At 44.9% G+C, this 13,742-nt stretch overlaps 1 protein-coding gene across 10 annotated transcripts in view; it reads right to left on the bottom strand.

Annotated features, from left to right (window-relative positions):
- FAT3 (FAT atypical cadherin 3) overlaps positions 1-13,742 on the bottom strand; it is a 468,770-nt gene that overhangs the window by 33,550 nt on the left and 421,478 nt on the right. For all 10 annotated transcript variants that reach the window (XM_028726039.2, XM_077926982.1, XM_077926985.1 and 7 more), the window contains 4 exons: positions 13,155-13,352; positions 11,583-12,381; positions 1,055-1,189; positions 74-231 (listed from right to left, as the gene is read on the bottom strand). In XM_028726039.2, coding sequence (XP_028581872.2) covers positions 74-231; positions 1,055-1,189; positions 11,583-12,381; positions 13,155-13,352 — 1,290 coding nt within the window. The remainder of the gene's footprint in view (positions 1-73; positions 232-1,054; positions 1,190-11,582; positions 12,382-13,154; positions 13,353-13,742) is intronic.

Below are 13,742 nucleotides of genomic sequence, written 5' to 3'. Positions count from 1 at the left end.
TGGGAGCCCAAAGAGAGGGAAGCGTATAATCAAGAAAAATAACTGCGGGGAAAGATAAACTTATTTTAATTACCTTCAGAATTATACAGGGATTTGCTCTGGTGTACATTATAATCCCGTTGCTTTGCAGAGTCCGCAGACGCAGCGCCAACTTGAATTCCTCCTTCTTGCTATTTTCAGAAACCCGGTATTTGATGTAACTATTCCCAGCAAAGCTAAGGGAAGTGTGTCCTGAAAAAACCATTTGGAGAAGAGGCAAAAATAGAGAGAGACAAGCCATATATATATATATATATATATATATATATATATATGCTTTCGTAGATTTTCACGGGTACAGGAATGCAGGTTAAACCTGCATATATATATATATATATATATATATATATATATATATATATACACACACACACACACACACACACACACACACACACACCACACACACACACACATATTTTGAAATAAGACTTGGGAGATTATCCTACCGCTTGCCAAAGGGGAAAAAAAAGTTAATTAAGGAAGATGCACGGCTAACAAGGCTGATAAGGGAGAATATTTTTTTAAAAAAGAAGAGCCCATCTTCTGATAGATTAAAAACTTGTCCCTCTTGTAGAAGCACCTTACATTAAGGAAGATTAATTCACTAATAAGGGGGAAAATGTTGTTTCTTGATAGGAATTACTACCATGCATAAAATGCAATCGGGTCTATTTGTAGTGAACAAACCAGATAACAATTTATTATTATTATTTTAGCGCTGGTACATGGGGGAAGCCCTGTACAACTTGTGTTCTGCCAAGCTAAATACAGCCTACCAGCCATGTGTTCTGATGGACCTTTGTTAACCTGGCGCCCTCCAAATAGATTTGGACTAAAACTCCCAACAGCCCCAGCAAAAACGCTGCATTTGCAAAGTCTGGCCGACTCAAGAACCAGCTTGGGAAAGCAGTAAAGCTCATTGCTGCCCCAACCCTCTTTTCACCCGCATTGAACTTCTACAACCAAGATGGTTTGGGTGATACCTGATGGTGCAACAGAACAGAGCGTGTACCTGAGCACTCCCCGAGCTTTCCAGGAGGGCACTGGCAGATGAATGGCCTCCGGTTGATTTCGTAGCCCACGCATTGCATATCTCCGGGACAGGGTTTCTCTGTGCAGGGATCACTAGAGCCTGGACACAATCCTCCTGTTGCAAATTGAGAATAAAACAGATACTGCTACGTTATCCAGCACATAAAGGAAAAACCTTCTTTGGAGGAATTACAGAATTTTAAAGAGTTAGATGGTGCGAGGAATGAGGATGCTGCTTTTTCACATAAACCACAAATGCAACAAGCTAGACAGATGTTAGGGACACAGGTGGCGCTGTGGGTTAAACCACAGAACCTAGGACTTGCCGATCAGAAGGTCAGCAGTTCGAATCCCCGCGACGGGGTGAGCTCCTGTTGCTCAGTCCCAGCTCCTGCCAACCTAGCAGTTCGAAAGCATGTCAAAGTGCAAGTAGATAAACAGGTACCGCTCTGGCGGGAAGGTAAACGGCGTTTCCGTGCGCTGCTCTGGTTCGCCAGAAGCGGCTTAGTCATGCTGGCCACATGACCCGGAAGCTGTACGCTGGCTCCCTCGGCCAGTAAAGCGAGATAAGCGCCGCAACCCCAGAGTCGATCACAACTGGACCTAATGGTCAGGGGTCCCTTTACCTTTAGACAGATGCTAGCAGTTCAGATCGATTCACATCTGATAACTAGAAAGGTTTTAGAGCATGTGGCCAGAATGAGGTTATAACAGTTATCGACAAGACACCTGCAGTCTAGGTTGACTCACTTCTCATAACTGGAGATGTTTAGAACTTGTGGTCAAGATGTGGTTATTTTTGCTTGGCTTAGCAAGTAACTGCACAGGAACATAGACCAAATAAGGGAAATAATAAATAAGGCTAGAGGGGCGCTGAAATCAGAGTAATGGGAGATGTAAACAGGGGCGGGAATGTTAGTAGGGAAATTAGGCGGTCGTGATAGGCTGTAAACCTTGTAGTACCCAGCCAATGGGGAGACAAGGGAGGGAACCTGCGCTTCAGGTATAGGGAATATAAGCTTATGCTTTGCCAAAGCTGGGGTGTGCCTACTTTGGACACCTGATCTTGCAAGAACGTATTGCACTAAATAAACTCTTTACTGCTTCACCAATTTTGTTCAGATTTTATTTTAAGGAGTGGGATTCAGGGCCTTAGGGCCCACTTATTACAGACGGGACCTTGGCTAATCCAAATCTTGCAACAAATCTTGTAAGGGGAGCATCTCTGAGATGCACGACTGTGGGATCACATACTCCACTTCTTCAACCTTGTGAGCAACTTTTCCCTCCTTCCTCCTCTCTTCTGGATGAATTTCTATGTCCTTCCCTCTTTGGAACCATCCATGATGCAGTGTTGTGCTTTTACCAGTGTTTTTGCTAATCATGGCCATCTGAAAACACAGCTTGCAAATCTCATTCTATCCAAAACTCAGCCCTAATGCAAGGACATTTTTTTGCAAATACTTTCGAGTCCCAAGAAATATGGTTCCTTTCAGAGATCTTTCAGGGAGGATTGTGCCAGGGGCAAATGTCTGCATTGTGGCTCTCCCCCCACCCAAAAGCCACTAATTCTGAGTGACAGCAATTATTTCTTGCCCTCACTCTGAACTGGTGTTGCCATCCAGCTGAGTCTGAAGCTATGGGGCACAGTCACCAAGCCAAATATGACTGATAATATGGAAGCATTATATCAGCATATTGGCTCTGTGATCACTGATACCATGTCGTTGTCAAGAATATGGAATTTTGAGGAGAAAAGGCTCTGAACCATTAGCTGACCAAGTCTGTAAACTAAGAAAAACAGCACAAAAGTATGCGCGGAGGGCATTGTGGAACCTTGAAAGTTCTGTTTTCAAAACAACCATGTTCTCCTGCAAAATTTTGGCTGCAATTCTCCTTCTAACCGTAGATTGATCCACAGTTAAATGCGTTTGTCTGTCTGTTTATCTGGCTATAATATCTAAACATGGTATGTGCATGTGTGGTATCTTAAAACAAATTCAGGAAGAACAACTCCTTCCTGTTGCAATTAAAGCAATCTCTGTTAGTCTCAGCCAAATCAGGATTCTCTGACCATCTCATTTATTTGGCTCCCAAGTCTTATTTACAGAGTATAAAGGACACAGTGAACTTGTACGGGGGCAAACACTCCTTGTAGTTATCACAGACAGTGAGTCCCTAACGCACTTCACCACAAGGGAAGCATGGTGTTGCTCGAGGCATAGCTCCAATTACTTTGCATCGTAGGTCTTTTCCTGGAAACAGAAAAATTATTACTGTAGGCTTCTAAGTGGACACGGCCTGCCTACAAATACGGCAGCAACCGTAAATGCCTGTGCTTGATCTACAGTGCATTGCGGTCAATTTAATCTTTCCGGGCGCTCCTCTCACTTTGTCAAATATTTGCTTGCTAGGTCTTGAAGGAATAAAACAGCTCAAAGGGCCCTGCCTTGCCACCGCCGTGCAAAACGATGCGTAGGAAATTCTTACAAACAATGTACAGTGCTGAGCGCAGAATGGGAATATACGAGCCACAATGGAACCAGGCTTGGTCTTAAGTTCACGGCACTGTGTAGGACACCTTCAGATTATGGAGGCTTGCATCATAACAACAAAAAGCCTGGACAAGCAAGCTGTCCGGCCAGAGGATGAATCTGAAATGGAAAATGACCAACATGCTATCTCCTCCCATTGAGTATATACAGTGGTACCTCTGGTTGCGAATGGGATCCATTCCAGAGGCCCGTTTGCAACATGAAAAGAGCGCAACCTGAAGCGCCGTATCTGCGCAGGTGCTTGGCACGATTTGGAGCTTGTGCGCATGTGGCAAAACTTGGAAGTAACCTTTCCGGTACTTCCGGGTCGCCACGGGAAAGAATGTAACATGAAGCAAATGTAACATGAGGTATGACTGTACTCACCTTCCATTGCCCCAAATAATATTAATCTTCACCCCTCTTTTGTGTTTAGAGTTAGCCATTGTGGGGCCAAATATCACCAGTTCAGGAGACCATATTTGGCTCAGGGGATGCCGGTGGCATGTAGGATTGCCAGCCTGCTCCTGTGTGTCTACAGCACAGGGAGAGGCAACCTGTGGCCATTCAGGTGTTTCTAGACTACAACTCCCATCATCCTTCACCACTGGCCATCCAGCTGGGGCTGATGGGTGTTGGAACCCACGGCATCTGGAAGGCCACAGGTTCTCCACACCTGCTGTTAAACCGTCTTGAGTTGCAAAAAATCAGCAGGTGAAGCTTTTCATACCTAGAGCACATAGCACGGCAGACATGGAATCATTTATCCTGTTATTTCACATTCTCATTTCAAGGTTCTTTTCTTCCTATCCTGCTTGTTTCTTTTAAACACCACCAGCAGCACATGGTTAAAAATCATGGCTTCTCTTTCAGGGCTGGAAGAAATCCTTATTCTCACTATTTTGTTGTTTTTATGTGTATTTTAAAATGTGTGGATAACTTGGCTGCAGTGATATAAGGCTCTGCTAAAAATTGCAAAGCAGTTGAAATAGTATCTTCTGGAGTTCCCAATTGTCCATCTGATTCCACTGGCTCTTTCAATGTATCTATGTATAGCCTAGGCACTTGCGCAGAGATCTGTATGCACAGGTTATTTGTCCTCAGAACACAATTAAATTTTATGTCATGTCAGGCGATAATTTTCAACAAGCCTCTCCGCGGCTGACAGATAGACAAGTCACTTGGGCAAAAAAGCTGCAGGACTCATGAATATACATAAGCTTGTTGGAAGACAACCCTGCTGAGAGTTTGGAACAAGGCACCGCATGTTTTCACAACCTTTTAACCTCTGGTGAAATCTCTGACACCAAGCAATAAAATCAATACACAGCCTTGTAATCAATCTTTGCCATGTTTCGGCTGATTCCCACTCTAGGCAGAATAATCTCCCCATGAAGCCCAGAGACATGTGGGAAGAAGCTTATAATTTAATGCGACAGGCCTGCATGACCCAGCAAACCAAACACAGCTCACCAGTCATGCACTAGGGCATTCCGGGCCTAGGCAGGCAGCACAAACAGCAGCGTGTGGGTGGGTGATGTCAAACTCTTGCTGGGCTTTCACTCACGGCTCACGGGCTGTGTTCTGTTTGATGAGGCACAAGGTGTGTGGGCCTGAGCTACTAAGTTCATATAAACTGACAGGTGCGCAGGCAAACTGTCTCAGGTAATCTCTGTGATGGCAGAGGCCTTCGGATCCTACGGTAGCAAGACCCCAAGTGAACCACAACCCTACACAGTAGCCAAAAAACACCCCAGAGAAACTCACCGATGCTTTGGCTGAACTACAAATGGGTCATAAACCCTCAAGCACCCAGAGATGCACATGGGTATTTCACAAAGGCATGTGACTGAAAAGGTTTCTGTAGTTGGTTGAGATGCTCAAGGTGGCTATTTTCCGACACTTTTGTGATGAGCCTCCCGATTCTCCAAGGAAGCAAATGACATTTAGGTTGCTGAACTGAGTCAACACGAAACAGATCCATTTATCAGCTGCCCAGCGGCAGACGTACCCATTGTCAGGAGCTACCAGGGCTGGAACCATGAACTTTAGGATGAGTGGCAAGCCACTAAGGTAGAACTGTTCCCAGGGCTGTGATGTCTTGTAGGCGGCAGAGCAGGGTTTCCCAGGGTTTCCCAAACTTGGGTCTCCAGCTATTTCTGGACTGCAACGCCCATCATTCCTAGTTATCAGGACCAGTGGTCAGCAGTGATAGGAAGGGTACTCCAAAAACAACTGCAGACCCAAGTTTGGGAGCCCAGGCTGTAGAGCAACCCTGCCTAGCTAGGCAGCTTATTGGCCGCCCCTAAACTGGCAGGGGCTATAAAATGTGCTGAATTACTATAGTAAATAAAATCTGCATCCAAAATGTGTGCTCTGCTGCCGGGTTGGATATACATTTGGGCTCTTTTCAGCAAGCTAGTCCCAGCTTGCGCACGAGCTGGTGCTAGGATGCGATCGCAGAACTAGGGTTTCATTAAATCAGCCGTTACCCCGTGCCTCTGCCACGACTGCAGCACTGTGGCAAAAGCAGAAGGGCACCTAAGTGCAAATGCCAGGAGCCACAACTGCTAGTGCTATCGTGTGCTTCTTCCGATTCTTTTCTTTTCTTATTTTTAATCGTCAAGAGGTGTTCTCCGCCAAGCAACCGGGGTCACATAGGATGGCTCCATCCCGTTCTGCCAATACTGTGACGCCGCTCCAGCTCTGGCACTGCTGCCTAGTCCTTGCACAAAGCCACTATTCAGCGCAAGCCAGCGTTCCCATCAAACTGTAAGAGCGGTCCTGACAGATAAACTACAGGCATTTCAACTTTTTATTCAAGCTTCTGTAGGTGAATTTTATAGCTGTCACAAAACTTTTAAAATATTGAAGCTCTGGAGAGGGTTCTTTATGTCTGCCTTTGTGGATATAAGGGCCCCAAGCTATAAATCTTGTCTTATTGCCTTGCTCCTGGCTAACATGCATTTTCAGGGTGATTTCACAATGGCAGGGACCAAAAGCCACTAAAGCACTCACCAGGACATTATCCACCTTTGGGGATTTATAGCCCAGGCTTGAGTCTCTGCTCTGAAGTCCAGCATATCCTCCCCGCCCCCCGCTGTTCTTTGTTTCTTCCCGCAATTAGAACCAACAAATACACAATCTCTAGGCAACCCCCAAATAAACAGATGACACTCCCCTGCGGGAACAGGAACAGGACTGTTCTTCTGGACTACAGATATAAAAGCAGAGGTTCAGCCAATGTATCAAGTCTCTTTAATATGATGGGATGGATCCATCTGATTTTAGAAACGAATAAATGTGACAATTAGTTGGAGAGCAAGTGTAGTGCACTGGGTAGATTCAACCTCATCTTGTATTGAAGAGGTGAGGAAGTCAAATTCCTGTGTGGCCACAGAGTTCATCACACTCCAGTAGGCAAGTCACGATATCTCAGCTTAAGCTACCCCAAGGTCTGCTGTGAGGTTAAGTGGGATAAAAGAAGATGAGTGATATCGAATGAGTGGTCCTACTCAGAGTAGACCCACTGACGTCAGTAGGTCTGCTCTGAGTGGGACTTGGCTGCCTGTCACTCAATGATTTTATTTGTTGGGATGGAATCTTTTTAGTAGGGTTAGGGTCTGGCAAAGTAAGGCCCAGATATAACTAATTTATTTTATTTATTATGCTATGCTTTTAAGTTTATCCACCAGTCTACACATATTTATGTTTGATTGCTGTGCATATTTTTGTGTGTTTGGAAAATGAAATTAAATTCAAATATCAAATGGGAATATATGCAGGTTGCAAATGCGTCCCTAAAATCTTTGAGCTAGTACAATGAGCTGGAATGGGAAGATGGACTTCCTTTCCATCTAAGGCTGCTATGGCAAAATACCAGAATCAGTTTTCAATTCTGACAATACTTGCAGATTTAGGTGTTGTCTTTTTGACATATTTTCCATGGTGGTGATCACTATGGCCACCACCAACTGAACAACCGAGTGCTTCATCTGAGTTTTCCTTCATAATAATCACTTATTACTTATACCCCACCCATTTGACTGGGTTGCCCCAGCCACTCTGAGTATCTTCCAACATAACAACAACGCAGCAAAATGTCAACCATTAAGAACTTCCCGATACAGGGCTGCCTTCAGATGTCTGCAGAAAGTTGTGAAGTTTTTTTATCAGTTTGACATGGATTGGGCGCTGGCTACCATTAGAAATAAGATCATATGAATGCACAAAGCAAAACACATGGTGTAGATTGCTTTCCACACAGGTACATGATTTGGAACTGTGAAAATGCAGGAAACTGGACACAAGGCAAACGTGAAGAAGCAGTATAGAGAAGGTCCATATGCACTACACACTAAAACCAGAGAATGATGCTGTTAAAATAGCAAAGCGCCAATAAACTGTGGTCAAAACATGTCATTGCTGCATGGCCATGAAATCTAGCTAGAACTGGAGCGACTCTGGAAAACGTCACCTTTGCTAGTAAGGAAATGGCTGCCTGGCAACATGGTGATGACTCCATGGATCCATTTTCCTGGATTTACATGGATATGCATTAACACTCAACTGGGCAGTGCAGAATCCACCCACCATCGTGGATTAAATACATACTGATGTGTAAGCAAAAGCTATTTATCATGATGGCAGCATCTACATGGTACCAAAACTGGTGTGGCTGCTACATCACCCAAAGGTAGATCACTCCTGGCTCAGTACGTCAACCGTTCTTTGCACACCATGCCATATCAGAGCTGGTGCAGTACAGTTGGGTGAGCTGTAAACTCCCTACCTGCACGAAATCTCAGCTCAGCCCCAAATATTCACAGTGACGATAAGATGGAGAAAACCAATACTACTGATCCATGCTGCTGCGCTGTTGTGAGGATTACTAAGGCAGTCTATACAAAGTGCTCTGAACACCAAGAAGTGCCTTTTGCTAAATATTATTATTAAGAGATTTGGCTATTATGTCATGTGCAGACACAGCCTACCAGCAGGAACAGGAACACCAATCACTTTTCAAAACTGGATGCTTATTATTAGATTACTGGAGTTGTAGTGGAGTGTAAGGTTCAAGCTACTGATTGCTTCTTTCAGAGTGTCAAGCTAGAAAATAAGACTCGAAAACCCAAAGCACTGCTTTCTCCCCCTGCCCTAGCCCCGGTCGCATCTTATATTTTATTTTCCAGACAGGAAAACTAACTGCTGTCATGCTTTAGAGTGACATTCTGTCAATGCTAATACTGACTTGTGACAACTGGTATTTAAACTATATTGTATACTGTGTTACGGTGTCAGCAAAGTTCCTGAACGGTTACATCAATGTCACATTACTGACTCCTTAGTTTCCACTACCATGATTTCTCCCTTCTAACTATGGCTCTCAGAATTGTTGGTGGGAGAAGAAAACTCTTAACCACCAAAACCGTAAGTCTCTAAAAGCAGAGGCTGGGGAGCCTGTGACCCAATTTTGTTGGGACTCGAACTTGCAATTGCTTCAGTCAGCATGATCAGAAATGATGGGACCTGAAAGTCTAACGACATCTGCAGAGCAACATTAAACAATACCATAACTAGACAATACTGCATGGGCTGCCTGGGTATGAGGGATGCCCGTAAGTGGGGTGGGTGGGAACTAGGTATCGGACATGGAGGAAAATTTCATTAAGAAAAGGTCTTGCATTTCACCATTAATCACTGGTTGAAAGGGAATATAACCAACAGCAATGATGTGCAAGATCCGCAGGATTTACCGTATTTTTCGCTCTATAAGACGCACCAGACCACAAGACTGCGTTTTTGGAGGAGGAAAACAAGAAAAAAAATATTCTGAATCTCAGAAGCCAGAACAGCAAGAGGGATCGCTGCACAGTGAAAGCAGCAATCCCTCTTGCTGTTCTGGCTTCTGGGATAGCTGCGCAGCCTGCATTGGCTCCATAAAACGCACACACATTTCCCCTTACTTTTTAGGAGAGGAAAAGTGAGTCTTATAGAGCAAAAAATACGGTCATTGTTTCTGGTTAGATGAACACATTTTAAGTCACATTTTGTTTACTTCTGTGGATGCAGACAAAAACCCTACCTTATGGACATTAACATTACCAGAGAGGGGAAACAAAAGCACTGGACCCAGTCTCACTGAGGCATCTGGCTGGGTAAACATGCTTCTGAAAAAATTTCATTACAGTCGGTGGGATTAGTTCAGAAGACTTAAAAATTAAACTTTATGGATTGTAGCCTAAAGATTTGGACAGAACCACCTACATATCTGGATGCTATCCAACCTGAATCAAAGTTCCAAACCCCTGGAGATGCCCAAACCCTTGCTTTCCTGTCTTTCGGACTACGCGGTGTTTTGATAACTCAGTTTGCTAATCAAGGTAAACTAGGTAAAACTGCTGCACAGCTGGCCTGAATAAATAGTGAATAACCATGGCATCTGCCAGTGGGAATAGCATTCCTAGTAAAATACAAATTTCAAGAATGTTGCTTGCTTCTGCTCCAGCTTTCTTGAGCTGCAAGCTGACCATTTATTTATCAGACCTGTAGCCTTGGATTTATACACTCACCTGGGAGCCACAGGGGGATAAGGAATTGCATGTAGGTGAGTGCATGGAATTCCATGCAGGTGAGTGAGCAAGGTAATAATGCACAGACCCAAAGCCCACCTAGTCTAGCAGCCCACCAACCACATGCCTATGGGAAGCCCACAAACAGGATCTGAGTGCAATGACGCTCTCTCCAATAGTGATTCACAGCAACTAGAAGTGTGGTTGGGAAGGAGCACTCCATCCTTCTGCTGTGTCCAGCATGGAAATTGAGTGGGCTGTCAGAGCAGAGAAGCTCTCTTCTCCATGCCCAGCACAGAAATACAGTGGTACCTCGGGTTAAGAACTTAATTCGTTCTGGAGGTCCGTTCTTAACCTGAAACTGTTCTTAGCCTAAAGCACCACTTTAGCTAATGGGGCCTCCTGCTGCCGCTGTGCTGCCAGAGCACGATTTCTGTTCTCATCCTGAAGCAAAGTTCTTAACCTGAGGTACTATTTCTGGATTAGTGGAGTCTGTAACCTGAAGCGTATATAACCCAAAGTACAGAAAATTACTGGAGGGAAGACAGAGCTCTTGGTCCCTTCTCTGCCAGACCCCACCAAGCTAGCAACATTTTCCTGCAGATGAACGAGTCATTTTTTGTGGGTATGTTTCCAAGCCTCACCTCCCTGTGATGCTCACGCCCCGGAGTGTCAATTCTATAAAAAAGAAGCAGCACCCCAAAACTGTGGCACGTACGTAAATGGTGCCTAATTTTAACAGAAAGCAAATGTGCAGTATTCCGTGGCAATGATAACCACGCCCCCTTCAAGAATGGTACAAAAGTTTCAGATCACAATCTCACAAGGTGGTTTGTTAAAGGGGGGGGGGGAGGAGCTACATCCTTAGCATAGCATTGAGCACAGGCTGAAAAAGGTCAAGAACCCTCCTTTGCTACCAATTACTTAATGAAATGCTTTTTTGGTTTTCATTACTCCGGCAAAAAAGGGGAATGAGACAAGCCCTTTTTAACTTTTATCACTTGGGTCAAATGTCACCTTCTATTTGAAAATACTGAATACAGTCTGGGGCTGTTCTTACACAGCCACCCTTCATGCCCCCCCCCCCCCCCAGATTCGGCTAGAAAGCCCTATAACCTTTCTTCGTGGCACGAGGTTTACGGATCCCTTTGACTGGCCTGGCCCTGGAAACTTTGGACAGCTTTGTTCCACGGAGGTCAAGGTTCACCGGCTCCCATTTGACATCAATAAACGCCAGCCATTCCTGCTGAGCGTGAGAAATCGATTCTCAGCTGTACGTTTTCCAAAAGCTCTTTTTAAACTCACTGAATGGAACTGGCTGGCGTTAGAGAAATAAAAACTAGGATGGGGAGGAATGGGATTGGTGGCGGCAGAAGAGAGGGGGGCAGGAGAGACCACTCACCATTACAAGAGCAGCGTACGTTTCGGAAGAATCGGGGACACACAAAACTAATCCGCGCTGTGCTGTAGGTCATCAGGGAATGGGAATCAATAGACAGGCTTTGCTCGCAGTGCTGCTCCTGACAATCCAATCCCGAGCAATTCTTCTCCAGTATAGCTGAGACGCGGACCACATTTTCCAAGTGTCGCCTTGCATTGGTGAGCTTCTGAATCAAGTAGGCAGGCTTATAGAAGCCGCCCGTGGGCATCTGAACCGCAAACAGCATGTCGAGCTGGTTGGTGCCCGCCACGGGCTGAATACTGATGATGTGCAAGCTGTCTTGCTTCTGGGTGAGCACGGCGTTGCGCAGGGTGCGCCTGAAGCCGTGCATGTGGAGCCCCACAAAATCCTCGGGGGAGACGTTCTCGAAACGGATGGTGACCGTGTTCTGAAGCATATCCTGCATCAGCTGCTCCACGTGGACCGTCACGTCCATGGGAACCTGGAACCTCCCGTCGCTGACCGATACATTCAGGATGTACTTCCCGCTATCCAACCCGCCCAGGGCAATGATCTTCCCATCGTGGTTGTTGACCTTGAACAAGCTTTTCTGCTCGGACTTCAGGCCGTACGTGAGGATGTCGTACATGTCTTGGTCCGTCGCGTGTATCTTCCCGATGACGCCTCCTGGGAAGTCGTCTTCCATAGTGACGATAAAAATCTCCAGAGGGATGGCCGTTGGCTTGTGGATACTTTCTTCGATCACCCGGATTTGGATATAGGTGTGGGATACCTGCTGAGGTTTTCCAGAATCCTTTGCCTAGTTTGATGCATGATAAAATTGCAAAACGAAACACACCGTTACTTCAAATAATGGTCGATGAAGATCCGAGCGCTCCATTTTCTGAAAGAACTTCAGAGTCTTTGCAGTACAGACTCTGATCCCAAATAAACAGTTTTAAAATAATAAGGAAACACACATGCACAGGTAAATCTGCCAAGTTTCTCTATCAGGGTTCGTTGTGCAGTCTACATTAGCTTTGAAACTTGACCCAAGGCTACAATCCTAAATATGCTTATTAGGAAGTGAGACTCAGCAAACTCAGTGGGAATTAATTACGAATTAATTACCTGCGTTTCACACTTAGGATTGTGTTGTGTTCAGGACTCTTCCTGAACTGTTGGAACTGGAACCTGGGAGAAATTCATGAGAAATTCAGGGGCCTAACAGCCTGTGTGATCTCTGTGCCTTTTAGGTAATTAGATCAGGGAGCATTTGCAAAATGCATGCTCTTTTTGGCAGCAGAGGTCTGGTCCTTCCTGCTTACACAGTAAAACAGTGACTTTGCCTACATGTGTGACAACAACAACAATTAAAATCCTGCATCATTAATGTTAATCAGCTCCCAAATTCCATTTAACGTGAACAGTTTTGTAAGGTATCTGGTTAATTAGCCATCTCTACAGAATTAAAAGTGGGTAATAAAATGCACAATTTTGAGCACAGTACAAGGGGGTGAAATCAGAAAGATGGCACGACAGTTTGCCATGAGAACTATTTCCCAACACTTTCGTGTACGAAGAGAGCAGTACCTGAATGCAGAGCACATATTCAGTTGCTTCCCTGTACTTGAAGACGACTGCAGATCGTAAGACGCCTTGCTGGTCCAATGCAAACTCTTCGCCTTCATTACCCGTCAAGATGGAAAAGGTGAAAGGGGGTCCATTGTGCAGAGAGTCTTTGTCTGTCACCACCAGCTGCAGAATGCTTGTTCCCACTGGTTTATTTTCCTTTGTGCATACACACAGTGTATATGTTAAGAAAAGGGTTTTAATTATACATCTCGATACATTTTTGCCTGCTGCATAGAATGCATACGAATGTGGGTTTTTTTTTATGAGGGTTCTTTTGTTTGTCTGCAAAAAAAATCTCCCACTTTGATTCTGCATAAGAGCAAGTTGTAGCAAAATGCCTGCTAGGCTTGCTTATTTGTACTGATGGGATTGTTCTGATGTCTATATGGAGCAGGGGTGGGCAAACTTTGAACTCCCAGATGTTGTTGAACTACAACTCCCATCATCCTTGACCACTGGCCATGTTAGACAGGGGTTAGTAGGACCTAAACGTTCAGCAACATCCAAAGAAATACATATTGCCCACTCCCAATTCACAGCAAGGTA

The sequence above is a fragment of the Podarcis muralis genome, chromosome 4 (assembly GCF_964188315.1).
Source record: "Podarcis muralis chromosome 4, rPodMur119.hap1.1, whole genome shotgun sequence".
NCBI classification, from domain to species: Eukaryota; Metazoa; Chordata; class Lepidosauria; order Squamata; family Lacertidae; genus Podarcis; species Podarcis muralis.
Note: the sequence above shows the minus strand (reverse complement) of the source record. Positions and strands in the feature narration are given on the sequence as shown.